The 16,324-nt window shown below is 62.9% G+C and overlaps 1 protein-coding gene across 1 annotated transcript; it reads right to left on the reverse strand.

Moving 5' to 3' along the window:
• Positions 1–379: 379 nt before the first annotated feature.
• CRYBG2 (crystallin beta-gamma domain containing 2) lies at positions 380–16,273 on the reverse strand. Its single transcript, XM_029080209.2, has 20 exons — positions 16,163–16,273; positions 11,872–14,590; positions 11,413–11,460; positions 11,121–11,239; positions 10,678–10,807; positions 8,154–8,293; positions 7,895–8,021; positions 7,485–7,520; positions 7,102–7,238; positions 6,521–6,647; positions 5,766–5,908; positions 5,231–5,357; positions 4,715–4,747; positions 4,360–4,466; positions 3,874–4,003; positions 3,108–3,247; positions 2,728–2,851; positions 1,719–1,877; positions 1,460–1,619; positions 380–711 (listed from the first exon to the last, which is right to left on the reverse strand). Exons 2-20 carry the CDS (start codon positions 14,545–14,547, stop codon positions 623–625), a joined length of 4,752 nt encoding a protein of 1,583 aa, XP_028936042.1. The 5' UTR covers positions 14,548–14,590; positions 16,163–16,273; the 3' UTR covers positions 380–622.
• Between the last annotated feature and the right edge of the window lie 51 nt (positions 16,274–16,324).

Genomic DNA, 16,324 nt, shown 5'->3' on the forward strand with positions numbered 1-16,324 from the left:
ACCGGGGTTCCGGACGGGAGCCGGAGAAAGGTGGGGGATCGGGACTGCCTGGCTCCTCCTTGGGGACTGAGCCTCCTCCTGCCCTCCGCCTCTCTCAAGTCTCACTGGGACAGGGCGCGGAGGCGGAGGACGGGGCGTTGCAGGCCGGGCCCAGCGGGTGCCCCGATGCCAGGAGCGGGGCCACGGGCCACACCGAGGTCATAAGGCGCCTTCTGGTGGCTGAGGAAGGCTAAGGGGGGGCAGAAAGGAGAGGAGAGGGCGTCATCCGAGTCTTCTACAGCCCGGCCACCCATCCCACCCGACAGTGCCAGTGGGGGGGAATGTCGCGGGGAGAGGGCATCAGCCTAGCAGCTAAAGAGCAATCACGAAGAGACGCGGGTGCCTTAGAAAATCTCCTATATTACATCGGGGGCGGCAGCGACCGTCCATACAAACGGCCCCAGGGCCAGCCCGCTGCAGGACCCCCTGCTGCGGCAGCTAGAGGGGGACCACCTTCACCCCGTGACCGCCTGGGCCTTCCCTCCCCCCTGCCAACAGGCGGCCCCGCAGGCTCTCCGGGGTCCCACACCGGACGGGGCCGGGGGGCCGGGAAAGAAGAGAGGGGGGCGACTTGGTCCGGGCCTCAGAGGACTTGGACATCCCAGATCTGAGACGGCCTCTCGTCGCTGGCGTCCCACAGCACCGCGTGGTCTCGGTCGAAGGTCCGGCCCCCTGGGGGGAGAGGGAGGTGATAATAATAACGATAATAATAATGATAACGAGAAGCGGCGTGATGCAGTGGAAAGAGCCGGGCCTGGGAGTCAGAGGTCATGGGTCCTAACCCCGCCTCCGACACTTGCCTGCGGTGTGACCTTGGGTAAGTCGCTTAACTTCTCTGTGCCTCAGTTACCTCATCTGTAAAACGGGGATTAAGACTGTGAGCCCCACGTGGGCCGACCTGTTTACCTTGCATCTCCTCAGCGCTTAGACCAGTGCTCGGCACATAGTAAGTGCTTAAATACCAAACTATTATTATTATAAATAATGATAATAATGATCGTGATGGTATTTGTCGTGTGCTTACTATGTGCCGAGCACTGTTCTAAGCACTGGGATGGATACAAGCAAATCAGGATGGACACAGTCCCTGTCCCACATGTGGTTCACGGTCTCAAGCTCCATTTTAGAGAGGAAGTAACTGAGGCACAGAGAAGGGAAGTGACTTGCCCAAGATCACACAGCAGACAGGCGGCGGAACTGGGATTAGAACCGAGGTCCTTCCGGCTCCCAGGCCCGTGCTCTACCCGTTAGGCCACGCTTAGGCGGAAGGTGTGGGGCGGACGCAGAGGAGAGGAGGGGCCAGGAGTCCCCTCTTCGCGCCCAGCTCTTCCTTCCGCTCGCTACCCTCCCTTTCCCCGAATACCAGCCCCCCGAGTGCCCACCTCCCCCGCCCCGCAGCTCCCCCCCCCCCCCGACCCACCTTTGACATCCAGGATCTTGTCCTGGAACATCTGGCTGGAGACGCGGCCGCCGGCCTCGATGGTCCAGGTCTGGCGGGGCATACGGCTATCCGCCCACAGCACCACCTTGGAGCCCTGGCTGGGCGGCCCGATCACCTGCAAGCTCATCGTGGGGGCCGCCTGCCACCCCAGGCCTCGTCAGACCCCCGGCCCTGCGGCCCAGAGGGTCCCCGGCACCCCCGCCTCCCCCAGTCCTCCCCGCCCCCTGCCCTCAGGCACCTGGTTCTTGAGGAGTCCCTCCTCGTAGTACCAGACGAAGCTGCTCTTGTCCTGCAGCTCGGAGACCACCACCCTCCCGGCCTTCATGTCCTCCACGTCCTCCGGAACCGACAGAAAGCCACCCGTTTCCTCGTTCCGCAGACGGAAATAGACCCGTCGCTGGATGCCGGGGACGGAAAGGGTTAGAGGTCAATTGATCAGTCAATCGATCGGTGGTATTTATTGAGCGCTTACTATGTGTGGAACACTGTATTAGGCGCGTGGGAGAGCACAATATAACAGAATTAGCAGAATTAGCACGTTCCCTCCCCATAATGAGCTCACGGTCTAGAGGTTCATCGGGTGGGGGGGGCTAAAGGGGAGCAACTGGGGGCTGGGGGCATCTTTCCCTCTGCCAGGAGGTCGGGGGCACCTTCAGGCCTTCACAGGGTGCTCCCCCCAATCCTCAATCTTAACCAACAAGATGGGTAAGAGGGAGAAAATGACAAACTCCAGGCGTTGTCACAGCTTCACCCCCATTCCCCGGGACTCCCCTACCTCCACGCTCCCTGCCTTATCGTCTATCTCGCTGCCAACCTCTCGCCCACCTTCTGCCTCTAGCCTGGAACTCCCTCTCTTTTCATATCCTCATATCCGATGGACAGTGACCCTCCCCGCTTTCAAAACCTTATCGAAGGCCCATCTCCTCCGAGAGGTCTTCCCCGACTTTCCTCTTCTCCCACTCCCTTCTGCGCCACCGTGACCCGCTCCCTTTATTCACCACCCCCTCCCCCCAGTCCCACAGCACTCATATCCATATCCGTAATTTATTTATTTCTATTAATGCCTATCTCCCCCTCTAGACTATCAGCTCATCTTGGGCAAGGAATGTGTCTTGATACTGTTGTGTCGTACTCTCCCAATCGCTTAGTTCAATGCCCTGCGCACCTAAATGCTCAGTAAATACGATTGATTGATTGATTGCCCCCACCCCCACTGGGGGCTAGCTCCGGCTTCCCACGGGACTGACCTGCTTGATGGGGTAGAGGGAGCCGATCTTCTGGGTGCCGCTGAAGGTGAGCCAGTTGGTGATCTCGGTGCAGTCCAGGACCCACTGCCGTCCACGGAAGTCACTGTGCTCACACAGGACCCACCTGGGGGCCGGGGCCGGAGTCGAAGGAGGCGGAGGCGGAGAGAGGCCCGGAGTCAGAGACACAGATACTCCGCTCTGATCTCTGGCCCACTCCGCCTCCGCCTTCCAGTCTGAAGGGCTCACCGGCCCCCGGGCCCAGTTCACGGGCCTCGGTTTGCCCTCCCGTCCAATGGGGGCAACACGGGCCACGGGGCTGCCGGGAGGACCCCGTGTCCCCCGCCCCCCTCCCCCTCACTCACTGCTTTCCCCTCACTCACACTCCGCCCTTGACGCGCACTGACAGCACGTGGTTATTGAAGCCCTCGGCCTGCAGGCTCCGCACCTCGTGGTTCAGCTCGATCTCCTTCCCCTCGAAGCACTCGAGGCCGTGCAGGAAGATGGACGGCTCTGAAAAGTGCTGGGGGTGGGGAGGGCGGGGTCACCTTCGTGGTCACCCGCTAGGTCAGTCTCCCCCCGCCCAGGTGACCAGATTTGAGCCAAAGGATTAGGAGAGACGGACAACTCCACGAGGGCAGGGGATCGTGTCTAACTAACTCTACTGGACTCTCCCAAGAGTCAAGTATGGTGCTCTGCACCTAGTCACGGGTATTTATTGAGCGCTTACTGTGTGCAGAGCCCTTTATTAAGCGCTTGGGAGAGAACAGAGTCGGTAGACTCTGACTGACCCTGACCACAGCGAGTTTACGATCTAGTGTCCTGTTCTTTTTACACCCTCCCCTATACGCTCCGAACGGTGCTTCACTATCGGGAGGCGCTCAGAAAGTACCACTCGGCAGGTTCCATTAATAAGTGATGGATCAACTGACTGCCTCTTCCAACCAGGTAGGCATTCTCTTCCCCCGACCACATCATAAACACTCCAGGTCCCGCCTCCCACCCACACTTTGAAGGCGGTCAGCCCCACATCCAACCTGAGCGTTTGTCTCTGCCCGCTCTCGGCCCTTCTGCCCCTCTGCCTCTCTGAAAATGCACTCGATCATCTCCCTCCCTCCTGATCATCGGTGCCCGGGTGGCAGCACTCACCACGGGCACCTTCCTGAGCGAGCGTGGCGTGGCGGAGGCGAAGTAACCCATGGCCGTGAGGGTCGGGTATTCGCCCTCTGACAGCATGTGTTGATCGCCTTCAAACTCCGTCTCGTCAAAGAGGATCCAGCTGGGGACAGGCCGGGAGGGCGGGATCCGTTGTCTTTGTGCCCCTCCGCTCACCCCAACAACCCACCCACTGCCGTCTCCTCCTCCCCAAAACCAGCACGAGGCTCTACAGGAGGTGGGATCCGCCTGGAGGCAGGGGACTGGATGTCATGACCCGTGGGACCCCTCCGCCGCCCACCTGTTCCCCGGGGTATGGTTTAGTATATGGTATCGGCTAAGCGCTTACTATGCGCCAAGCACCGTTCTAAGCACCGGGCACTGTTCTAAGCGCTGCGCTGTTCCGCTTCAGTCGCTGTCCCCGGGACACCGCCCCCCACAACCCCGGGGATCCCCCGGCCCGAACGGGAGCTCCGTTACCTGCCGCCGTGCACGCGGCAAGACTGGGGCTGGAAGGGGAGAGCCGGCTGGTCATCCTGAAACGACACCTGCTCGCCCAGGAAGTCGGGGCCGGAGAAGAGCTGGATCTGTTGGCGAGGGCGGGGGGTGACGGGTGAGGGGACGGCCGCTGACCGGTCGGACTGGGGAGAGCCGTGGAGGGAAGGGGCGGGGGGAGCCAGACGCGGGTCCGGTTGGGGGAGCAGGAGGCAGGTCAGGCAGGGTCCGGGAAGGGGTGGGGGGCTGGGCGGGGAGTAAGGTCGTGCTCAGCGTGCAGTGGGCGAAGGGAGGGCAGTGGGGGACTCGGGGCCGGAGGGTCCTGGACCCCCATCCTCACCTTGGAGAGGAAGTGCAGATTGTGCTCCCCAACCTGGAGAGAAACAGGAGCAGCTGAGACAGCCCCCCTCCAGCCGGGCCGGAACCCCAACTCCGCCTGCCATTAGCCTCCAGGCCCAGGCCATCTCTCCAGGAAGCCTTCCCTGCCTCAACTGTCCCCCAACTCTCCATCCTGCCAGCACCCTCCATAACTGGAAAAGGGGGTCTGCCCTAACCCCTCCTCAGCTGCCCCCCAAACCACACGCAGCTCAGTCCCCTACTGGAGCCGGGGCAGGGGCAAAGCAGGGCTCTCTTCTAACAGAGAACACCAACGCTCAATTCAGGCCTCAACCTAGCGGGAAAAGAGCCTTCTGGCCACCCCGGCCCCCGGCCTTCCCTTCATCCCATCTTTGCCCTTCCCCGAGTCCCCAAAACTCCTCCAGAGGCTCCATCCCCTCACCCTCGAGGGGCCCCCCACTCCACCTCCCCCAGACGCTCCGCCCCCTGCTCTCCTCCCCTCCCCACCGGGCCACCAGACCTGGAGGATGGGCTGCAGGGAGTTGATGGTGCCGCTGCCAGACCCCCAGTCGTCGCAGTTGCGGTAGACCCCCTTCTCCAGCACGAACTGCTCTCCCGAGAAGTCCACGTGCTCATAGGCCACCCACCTGCCGGGGACGACCGAACAATAATAATAATAATGATGACGGCCTCGGTTAAGCGCTTAGTATGTGCCAGGCACTTTTCTGAGCACCATGGATAATCCAAGGTAATCGGTTTGGACCCGATCCCTGTCCGCATGGGGGCTCACAATCTTTTATAGATGAGGTAACTGAGGCACAGAGAAGCGAAGGGACTCGCCCAGAGTCACACAGCAGATAAGTGGCAGAGCTGGGATTAGAACCCAGGTCTTTCTGACTCCCGGGCCCGGGCTTTGTCCACTTTGGCTTCGTCGGCCAGACTCGGGCCCAGCATGGGGTGGGGCAGAATGGGGCGTGGCAGGGTGGAGAGGTCTTGTTGGGAGGGGTCTAGCTGGGCCCGGTCAGAGGGAAGGAAGGAGGGAGGGACGCACTCACACGCCGCTAAGCACGTGGATGGATTGGGTGACGGGGCCGTAGTTGGCCAGCTCCACGTCGGGCAGGGCTTCGCTCAGCTCCACGCTGGGCCCGTCCTCAAAGTCCATGGCCTCGAAGAGGACCACGGCTGGGTCGGCCAAGTCCTGGGGGCACAGGTGGGGTCTTAGCCGGCGGGGTCCCCGGGGTCTGGCCTCCCACTGCCCCGACTCCCCCCAGGATTCTGGTTGCCCGAATCCAACATCTCTCCCCGTCGCACACGTCGGCTCACCTCACCTGCCGTCCCCAGCGCGCACCCCTCACCCACCATCCCCAGCTCGCATCTCTCACCCACGCCAGCTTGCACCCGTCACCCACCCCCGGATCGCACTCCTCACCCTCCCCAGCTTGCTCCGCCCCTGCTGCTGCTCCCAGCTCACACCTCTCACCCGCCAACCCCATCTCACCCACCCCCAGCTCTCACCCACCTCCAGCTCTCACCTTTCCTTCCTCTATTCCATCCTACCCACTCCCACCACTACCAGCTGTAACCTTGTTCACCCTCTTGTTCCCGCTATTCGTAAACCATAATCAGATTGTAGGTTCCTCGAGGGCAGGGATCAGCCTGTTAACTGCTCCCTAGTTTGCTCCCTAGTGCTTAGAAAAGTGCTCCCTAATCGGTAGGGCTTCTGGAAACACGACAGTTGGATCGAGGGCCTGCCCGAGATGGGTTTGGTGCCCGGAGGCAGGGGGCCGGTCGATCTGACCCCTCTCCCTACCGTCCGGATGAGCCGCAGGGAGGCCAGCGCCTCGTCGAAGCCGCCCCAGCTGGTCCAGTCTGGGTAGTCACCCTCCTCCAGCAGGTACTGGTGGCCCCGGAAGCCCTCCTTCTCATAGCCAACCCAGCTGTGAGGGCGGCCGCAGAAAGAGAGACAGACAGACAGGTGAGGACTTGCTCTTCGGGTACCAGTCCTGCAGGTAGGCTGGATGGGGTGAGGCCAGGGATGCCTGCTGGGGGTGGCCCAGAGGAGCCATTGCCCACGAGGGGCAGGTCCCAGGGGAAGCGGGGAGGGCACCAGGCCTGGCCCAGTCAGATCCAGGCTACAGAGGTGGGCAGGGCCACTCCCTTCTCCCGCTGCCGGGAGGGGCAGTGCCCTGAATTGTGGGCAGGGCCCGCGGGCCACCAGACTGGAGAGGGACATGCCGGCTCCTACCCTGGAACGGGATCGGGGAGGTCTCTGGGGCTCATGAGTCACATCAGGCTTTCCCATGCCCCCCGAGCTCCCTGCCGGCCTCTCCCTGAAGGATGCACAGAGACCCCCTCCACCCCTACGCCCCTCGCCAGCCTCTGCCCACTCACCAGCCCCCGAGGATGCGTAGGGAACCCGCCGTGGCCACCCGGGGGCTCTGCTCGTCCTCGGGCTTCCGGAGGTGGTAGATGTCCCGGCTCACGGCCCAGCTCGGTCCTTCGAAGTTGGGGCCCTCAAACACCACGGCCTGGGGAGGTGGGCTTAGGCCTCAGAGGCAACACTCCCTGACTCCAAGCCTTCCTTGACTTCCTCTCCCACCTCTCCATTCCCACCCCCCAGCTCCATCCCCCCCCCAGCCCCACCCCCAGCTCCATCCTCCGGGTCCTCCAACCCCCAAGCTCCACCACACCTTAATGCCCACCCCTCCGTCTACCCAGCCCTACCCCTTCCACCCAACCCTTCCACCCCGGTCCCAACTCCCACTCCCACATACCTTGGGCTCCCCGGACTTCTCCACGGTGGGACAGCCCTGTACAGAGAACTGAGCTGAGGGGATGGGCCGGGCTGGGGTGGGGAGGGGACCGGAGGGGAGGAGGGCCGGGAGGGGAAAGGGCCGAGAAAGCTGGTTTTCAGGTCCACCGGGCTCCTCCCTCCCTCTGACCACATTGGCGGACGTTCCCCCTCTTGACCTCTGCTCCCCCAACCCAGTTCCCTTGAGGTCACCTCAGAGGGCAATTCCCAGCATCCATTGTTTCAGCTCCCAGAGACTGAAGGGAGGGACACGGATTGACATCGAGGCCGGGGCGGGCCAGGGAGGCCAGGGGTCAGGGAGGGGAAAGGTCCGGGCCCAGACCGCCTCCCCGGCCCCAGCCGCAGCCTCCGGCTCCCGGGCTCCGTCCTCACCAGTCTCACGGGTTGCAGGGAGCCGACGTGGGGTTCCGAGCCCCCCCAGGCCTCCGGGTTGGGGTAGTTCCCGGGCTCCAGGACGTGGGGGTGACCGGCAAAGGAGGGTTTGGAATAGAGCAGCCACCTGTGACGGTGAGGGGAGGGGGACGACGGTGAGACGACCCCTGAGGTCTGGATCCCGACCGAGGGATTTGGGGAGGGGCACGTCTCAGGGGGCCCCACCCCTCCGGGACTCCCGGCGGGGGCACAGACTCACAGTCCGGCTGAGACGATGATGGAAGCCCCCGGGAGAGGCGGACCCTGGCCCCGGGGGTCATCCGAGGGACCAGTCAATGTGACCTGGGTCCCCCCGCCGGCCTCTTCCGTGAACAGGCTGATCTCAGGGATGCTGTAGTCCTGTCAGGGGGCAGAAGTGGGGATCACTGATGGGTCTCCCCCGTAGCCCGAGCCCTCCCACCCACGAGCCAGCTTTAAGCCCACACAATTGGGTTGGAGTGAGTGGTAAACACCTTTTCCTGTTCACAGGTAATAGTCCTCCCTGGCCCAGACCCGCTGGGTACCTCTCCCCCAGACCGGCCCCTGCCACGCCCTCCTTGAGTTCATCCAGTCCATTTCCCTCCCTCTGAACGGAGCTCCCCGGAGGGATGGCAGTCCGTGGGGCCTCCTGCTGTCCCCGAGTGAGGGATCCTAGCTCCTCTCGCGGCTCTGGGGCACGTGGTCACTGCTGGAATCTGCCCCGAGTCCCTCCTGCTGCATTTTGAAGAGTGAGTCACCATCAGCCCCAGCCCCGCCTGTGGCTCCCAGCTGGCCTTCTTCCCAATCTAGGCTCGGCAAAGATTCCCCATGATCCCCGAAGAGGGAAGGTATCTTCTCCCACCTTCCCTGCCATTCCAGCTCACCCCTACCTCCCCTCTGGGGAGCCGATCGGGTTTCCACCCTCACCCTTCTCCCTCCTCCCTCGTGCGCGCCCAAATTATTACTTGAGTATTGTCCCACTCCAGGAAGACCCTACAGAAATACCCCCAGACAAGCTTCTTTCTTGTTGACTCACCCCCGCTCAGAGGAGCTGAGGGAGAGGTGAGAGGTGACGGAGAAGCAGAGACCTGCCCCCAAGCACCCCCACACCCCAAGCCGTGACTCAGGGCTGGGGGATTTTTCCAGGCCTGGGAACAGGGAAGCCTGACGATTTGCTCTCTGTCCCTGTCCCTTCCCCAGGCTAACTTCCCCTTGGAGATTTATCCTCATTCCTCCAACCATAGTCTTCTTCTAGCCCAGACCCTACTACCTGCCTCCAACACCCCCCACTTCTGGAATCTGCTGTCTAGCCTTCTTCCAGGCCCCCGGGAACTTTCCATGTCCACTCTTCTCCCTGCCTCAGATCATTCCATGTCCTCTCCCTTTATGAATAATAATAACGCTTGTTATGTGCTTATTATGTGCCAAGCTCCATACTAAGCACTGAGATAGATCCAAGATCACCGGGTCCCACTTGGGGCTCACGGTTTAAGTAGGAGGGAGAATAGGTATCGAATCCCCATTTTGCGGATGAGGGAACTGAGCACAGAGAAGTGAAGTGACTTGCTCAGGGTCATACAGCAGGTAAGTGGTGGGGCTGGGATTAGACTCTTTCCACTTGACCACGCTGCTTCCCCCTGGAACATTCCAAGCAGCGTGGCTCAGTGGAAAGAGCGTGGGCTTGGGAGTCAGAGGTCTTGGGTTCGAATCCCGGATCCACCACCTGTCAGCTGTGTGACTGTGGGCAAGTCACTTCACTTCTCTGTGCCTCCGTTCCCTCATCTGTAAAATGGGGATTAAGACTGGGAGCCTCACGTGCGACAACCTGATTACCCTGTATCTACCCCAGCGCTTTGCACAGTGCTGTGCACATAGTAAGCGCTTAACAAATACCGACATTATTATTATTATTATTCTCCCTACCTCAGAACGTTCCATGTCCATACTCTCACCCCACCAGGAACGTTACATGTTCTTCCCATCTCTCGCCCGCCCCCCGGGGAATGTTCTGTGTCTGCTCACCCCTCTCCATGGATTGTTCCATGTCCACTTTCCCCTTCCCCATGGAACATTCCACGTCCACTCTTGTCTTTGCCTCAGTGATCCATGTCTACTCTCCCTCACCCCCAGGAACACTCCATGTTCTTCCCCTCCTCCAGAGAACATTCTGTGTCCACTCACCACTCTTTATGAAATGTTCCATGTCCACTTTCCCACTCCCAAGGAACATTCTACGTCCATTCTCCTGTCCACCCCTCGCCCACATGGAACACTCCATGTCCATTTTCCCACTTTCCTCCCCTTCTGCCCCCAGAAAAGTTCCATTCGGTGGGAGGCTGGGACCTTTCCATGTCCATTCTGCCCCTCTCCAAGGTAAGTTCCATGTCCACTTTCCCATTTTCCTCCCCTTCCCCCTCCTTCTGTAATTTTCCATTCCACTCTCCCCCCTCCATAGAACATTCCATGACCAGTCTCCTGCCCCCCCCCCCCAGAATGTTCCATGTCCATTCTCCCACACACACACACCATTCCACGTCCACCCTCTCCCTCCCTGTGGCATGTTCCATATCCACTCCCTTCCCTGGGAAACTGACTCTTCCTTCTCATCATCAATCACCCAGTACCTTCTGTGTCCACTGCCCTGCCTCGGACTAGTCATGCGCACTCTTCCCTGCCCCAGGATGTCCTGGGGCCACTTCTTCACTCCCCCCAACCCAGGCCCTCAATTCTCAATGCCAGAGGAGCCCCATCAGTCCCGGACTCACCGTGACCACCCGGCGTAGGGAGCCGATGCGGGCGGGGCTCCGGGGTCCCCACGGCTCTGCCAGCTCCACGTCTCCCTCAACCAGGGCCAGCTTCCGGCCCCGAAACTGGGGTTCCTCATACATCACCCACCTGTGGGGGCCTCCAGTGTCTGAGACACACGGAGCCCCCAGGGGGAGGGGGAGGGAGGCGGTTGAGGGGATGAGGGAGAATCTGGGAGCACGGGTGCATGGAGGCCTGGGGCATCGGACAGAGAGGACGTACCCTCTCCTGCCTGGCACAACCTCAGGGGGTCCTGCCTGGGGCTTCTGTTGGGGGGAGGAGGGGCGAGGGTTGTCTCTTCTCACCAGGTGCTCCCCAGGGCCTCCCGGGGGCACCAGACCGGGTCAGGTCGATGCCACCCTGCTCCTCCGCTTCCTCCCCACCATCCGGGTGGGCAACTCACCCTCCTCGCACCACCCGCATGGAGATGGCCTGGCACAGGGGCCAGGAGGTGGCATCGGCCACGTCCCCCCAGATCTCACGCCGCGTCCCTCGGAACCCTGGCTCTGAGAACAGGACAATCTAGAGATGGGAGACAGGGTGTTGGGGTTCCATGAGGGCCCCCGACACACACGCACATCCCGGGCTGCTCCAAGAGGCCCCCCCCCCCCACGCATTTCCCGGGCTCCGATACTGACCGCGGCCCCTGAGACCCGCCCCGGTGAACCCCGGCCCCAGCCCCCTGACCCTGCTACCTTCCCGGGCCTTGGGTTCAGCTTCCCTTGCTCCTTCTTCTTGTAGCTCTGGAAAGTTGAGGGACATGAGAAGGCATGAGGGGGTCTCCCCCTCTGCCCCCTTCCTTCCCCCCGCCCTCTAGCAGGGCACCACCTCTCCCTCCTTTCTCCGGGCCCTCCTCTCCTCCAGGCTCCTCCTCCAGACCTCCACCCCAGGCTCTTAGCCCGGGCTATCTCTCTGACCCCTCCACAGTCTCTGAAAGGGAAACCTGACCCCTCCCCAGCTTCTGACCCAGGAACCTGGCCCCTACACAGGAGCCTGGCCCCACCCCAGCCTCTGAGTGGCGAATCTGATCCCTCCCCAGTCTCTGACCCAGGAGCCGGAGCCGTCCCCAGCCCAGGGAAGGCCCAGCATCCTTGCCCCCTGAGGCCTGCGGTGACCCAGCTCGGGCAGGCGGTCCTGCCGCCAACCTCACTCACCCAAGCCTTGGCCGGCGGTGGCACTGACTTCCTGGGCTCCTGGCCATCAGAGAGTAAGGGCATCTGCCCCGGGGACTTCTTCAGGGCGGGAACCTTGTGGGGCTGCAGGGCAGAGAGCTTGGCACCCAGGGTCTCCGGGGCGGTGGGCCTGGCGGGCGCAGGAGGTGCAGGGGTCGCAGGGGGAGGCTCGGAGCCCGGACCGCCCTCCCCGGGGGCCTGGAGGCTCCCGAAGAGGATACTGCTGCCCAGCCGGGAGGGAAAGCTGACTCGTTTCTCCAGCCGCTCGGCCAGCAGCTCCGAAGCCTTCAGGGCCCCGGGCCGGGCCGGACCCCCGGGCTCCCCGGTCCTGTCGGCCGCCGCCGCCGTGTGCCTCTTCATCATCTCCAGTGGGGAGGGGTTCTCCTGGGCCGGCCGTAGGGGCCGGCTCTCCCAGACGAAAGGCTGCTGGGCCCCCTGGGCCTTCTGCCGCCGCTGTAGCTTCTCGTCGTCGCTCAGGTAAGGGTTCTCCGGCTCCTCCGGCTCCTCCGGATCCACCGGCTCCCGCTCCTGGCCAACGGGGCCCACAGAGGCGTGGGGGTTGAAGGACTGCGGGCCGGCCTGGTCCTCTTCGATGGCGGGCAGCGTGGCGTACACGGCCAGGTAGGAGGAACGGGGCGCGCGGGGCAGCTTGTGGGTGCGGAGGATCTCGGGGGTCTCCATGCTGCGCAGGGTGTCCACAAACAGCTCCAGGTCGGCCGTCAGCGCCGCCTCGTCATCCGCAGCCACCACCTCTTGCTGGGATCCGGTCACCGGGGGTCCGGCCGGGGTCGGGGCCGGGGGTTCCTTCGGGGCCGTGGCCGGGGGTCCTGTTGGCGCCGAGGCCGATGGTCCCGCCGGGGCCGGGGCCAAGGGGTCGCTCGGCCCGGGGAGCCTTTCTGTGGTGGACCCGGAGGCTGGGTCTGGAGCCTCATTTTCCCCCGGGTGGGGGGCAGAGGGAGATGGGGGGCTCCCCTCCTGGGGGCCCGCAGCTGGGGGCGTGGGGCTCGCCTCTTGGGGGTGGACAGTGCCGGGAGGAGGGCTCCCCTCCTGGGGGTCGGCTGTTGGAGCCGGGGGGCTGACCTCTTGGGTTTGGGCAGCGGGGGACGGGGGGCTCACTCCCCGAGGTTGGTCAGTGTGGGGAGGGGTGCTTGACCTTGGGGATCCAGCCGAGGGAGGAGGAGAAGAGTTTGCCCCCTTGGAGCAGGTAGCTGGAGTCGGGGGGCTCGCCCTAGGGGGGCGGTCAATAGGGGTTGGGGACCTGGGGCTTGTTTCAGGGGAGCAAGGGGGTTCTACGTCCTCGGGGCCTGTGGGAGACGGACCCCCTCCGCCTCCAGGGGAGATTTGAGCCTCAGTCTCCCTAGGGCCGTCCTCCCTGGGGGTCTGGCCCCGCTTCTGGGGGGCTGAGCCAACGAGAGGGGACCCCGAGGGGCCGCCCCGAGATTTAGCTGCACTGCGGCGGACCTCCCGTGGCTGGTCTCTGGCAGACACCACGCCGCGTGTCGAGTTCGCCCCTTTGCGGGAGCAGGCCCCGGGGTCGGCGTCCACGTCTGTCCGCCCGGCCGCCGTCTCCCCTGCGGCCTCTGGTTCATCGCCACCTTCCTCTCTCCCTGCGACCCCGGGGGCCTCAGGCGGGGGGAGGACCACGATGACCGGCACTACCCCTCCTGCGCCCTCCGAGTGCCCAGCCGCTCCTCGGGAGCTGGGCGGGCGCGACCCACCCTCCGCGGGGCAGGCCACGGCGCGGGGCAGCCGGCTCGGCCTCGTGCCGTGGGGACTGGCGGGGCCTCCAGGCTTGGTGGGCCCGGGGTCCGGCGGTGCCCCCGGGACCAAAGTGCTGATGATCTCCAGAGCCTGGCTCCGGCTGGGGGAGCGGGGGAGGCGGCCGGGGCTGGAGGGGCGGGCGGCAGGAGCGCCGGGCTGGGGGGTCACCACGGTCAACGTGCGGACCGTGCGGGACACGTGGCGGCCCCGCGGCAGTCCTCCGGCTGGCGCCGGGCTCGACGTCACCGAGGTGGACACGTGGCTCTCCATCTGGGCCCCCGCGATGGTCGTGGTGCGGACCGTGCGCGTCACCCTCCTCTCGGCCTGGCAGCCCAGGGCCGGGTTTAGGGACCGGGGGATGCCGCGGCCAGCCCCCCAAGTACCGGCTCCCGGGGGTTCCGCCTGAGAGCCAATCTCGGGGCCCGAGGCGTCGTGTCCGGGGGCGCGCTGGGCCGGGGCCCCGCCGTCGCCCCCCGTCTCTGGGTGCCCCGTGGGCTTCTTGCCCTTGGGTAGGGGCGTGAACATCTTGGAGAAGATGGGCCCGTGGCTGAGAAATTTCCTTCGGGGATCAGGGGAGGGGTCCCGGGCCAGGGTCCCCTGAGGCTCCTCGCCCTGAGGACCCCGGTAGCTCTCGCTCTCCTCGTCCTTGGTGGTCACGCCGTTCACCACCTCTCGGTGCCGGGAGTACTCGTAGACCGAGGGCGGCCGGACTCCGGCCTCGGTCCCGGGCCCGGGCCCGCCGTCCACCCCGCCGCTCACCAGTGAAACCTTATGGAGCCGGTGCCTCACCTCCTCCCGGCCTGGACCCGGCGGCCTCTGCCGCCAGGTCAGCGTGGCGCTCGCCACCCGCCGGTCCACCGCCGCCGCGGGCCCCGCAGCCTCCGCCGCCTCCTCCATGGCTCGCCCCGGCACGTCCTCACCTTCCAACCCGTTCCAGTCGCTGCCAAGAGGAGAAGAGGGGGCCGCAAGGGGAGAATCAGGAGGCAACAATAATAATAATAAATATGGTACTCGTGAAGCGCTTACTATGCGCCAAGCACTGTTCTTAGAGCTGGGGTAGATAGAAGCTTAATCAGGTTGGACACAGTCCCTGTCCCACGTAGGGCTCACATTCTTAATCCCCATTTACAGATGAGGTAACTGAGACCCAGGTAACTGAAGTGACTTGCCCAAGGTCATACAGCAGACAAGTGATGGAGCCAGGATTAGAACCCAGGTTCTCTCCCAGGCCCGGGCTCTAGCCAATATGCCACGCCGGTTCTTGGCCATCTCGGTCATCCCCCTGCCAATGTGCTGGCACACCTCCCCACATCCTCCTACATTCTGGGGTCTTGCTGGTGTATCCCCCACCACTAATGGCTCAGCACTTATACTCTCTCAGGAAAGCAGTGTGGCTTAGTGGAAAGAGCAGAGGCCTGGGAGTCAGAGGACCGGGGCTCTAGTCCCAGCTCCGCTACCGGTCTGCTGTGTGACCTGGGGCAAGTCACTAAACTTTTCTGTGCCTCAGTTACCTCATCTGTAAAATGGCGATTGAGACTGCAAGCCCCGTGTGGTACATTGATTTTGTCCAATTTAGCTTGCATTTAGAGTATTACATCATTATATTATTATTATATATCAGTATATTATTTACAGTATCATCTTGTATTGATTTATCTTTATTTTCTTATGGGCTACATCCCCACAACAACGGGCTTAGCACTTCTGCTCTCTCAGGAAAGCGCGTATTAAGCTCTTACAAATACCGCTAAAAGAACAGCAACTTGCTATTGAAGAGGAAGAGGAGGACAAAGAGGAATAGTAATAACAATAATTATGGAACCGGTTACGCATTTACAATGTGCCAAGCCCTGTTCTACGCACTGGGGAAGATACAAGTTAATCAGATTGGACACATGGGGCTTAGACTCTGAATCCCCATTTTACAGATGAGGTAACTGAGATCCAGGGAAGCGACTTGTCCAAGGTCACGCAGCGGACATGTGGCAGAGCTGGTCGTAACAGTAGTAATGGTGAACGGTCCACCGTATTAAGCGCTCAGGAGATTCAACAGAAGCACAAAACTGGTTCCTTGCCCACCAGGGCCTTGACTCCAAAGGGCCAAGGGAGAGACAGGCGTAGAAATATTCTCTGCCACTTAAGCGCTCCCTTCTCTACTTGTGCTGCGTCTGTCTTCCCCATTAGAGTGTGAGCTCCTGGCCGGCCGGGATCACGTGTCCTGCCTCAGGCCTACTCTCCCAAGAACTTAGTACGAGTCTCTGCTCAGAGTAGGCACTCAATCAGTGCTAGCGATTGCTTGACTCCCTGCCAGGAGGTTCTTCCTTGAACCTCAATCCCACCTGCAGCAGAAGAGGTCCGTTTCCACCTCCTCCTCCACTGCCGCCCTTTGTCACTCCTTCTAGAGTCCAACTACCCAGAGAACCTCCGTTCTGCTGCTGCCGCCGGAGCCCTCCCCCACCTCCCCCCCGGCCCCGGCCCCAAACCAGGGATTAAAGAAGAAATGGTACCAGACCTTTGCCCCACCGGGCAGCCGGGGGGCACCGGGACTGACCCTTCCGCCTCGGGCCCCGCTGGGCACCGCTCAGAGATCCCGGGAGGCCATCGCCGCCCGCCTCCCCGGCCCAGCTCTGCTCCGGGGGCCCGGCCGACGGACTGTCTGGCCGATCCAGGACTT

The sequence above is a fragment of the Ornithorhynchus anatinus genome, chromosome 16, assembly GCF_004115215.2.
Source record: "Ornithorhynchus anatinus isolate Pmale09 chromosome 16, mOrnAna1.pri.v4, whole genome shotgun sequence".
Taxonomy (NCBI): domain Eukaryota; kingdom Metazoa; phylum Chordata; class Mammalia; order Monotremata; family Ornithorhynchidae; genus Ornithorhynchus; species Ornithorhynchus anatinus.

Bases quoted from the DNA above. Each gene is read 5' to 3' on its own strand.
- CRYBG2 (XM_029080209.2), bottom strand. From the start codon at position 14,547: ATGGAGGAGGCGGCGGAGGCTGCGGGGCCCGCGGCGGCGGTGGACCGG. The intron at 7,521-7,894 runs GTGAGGACGGAG...TTCTCTGTACAG, and splicing joins CCCTGCAACCCGTGAGACTG to GGCTGTCCCACCGTGGAGAA. The intron at 712-1,459 runs GTGGGTCGGGGG...CTCTCCCCCCAG, and splicing joins CAAGATCCTGGATGTCAAAG to GGGGCCGGACCTTCGACCGA.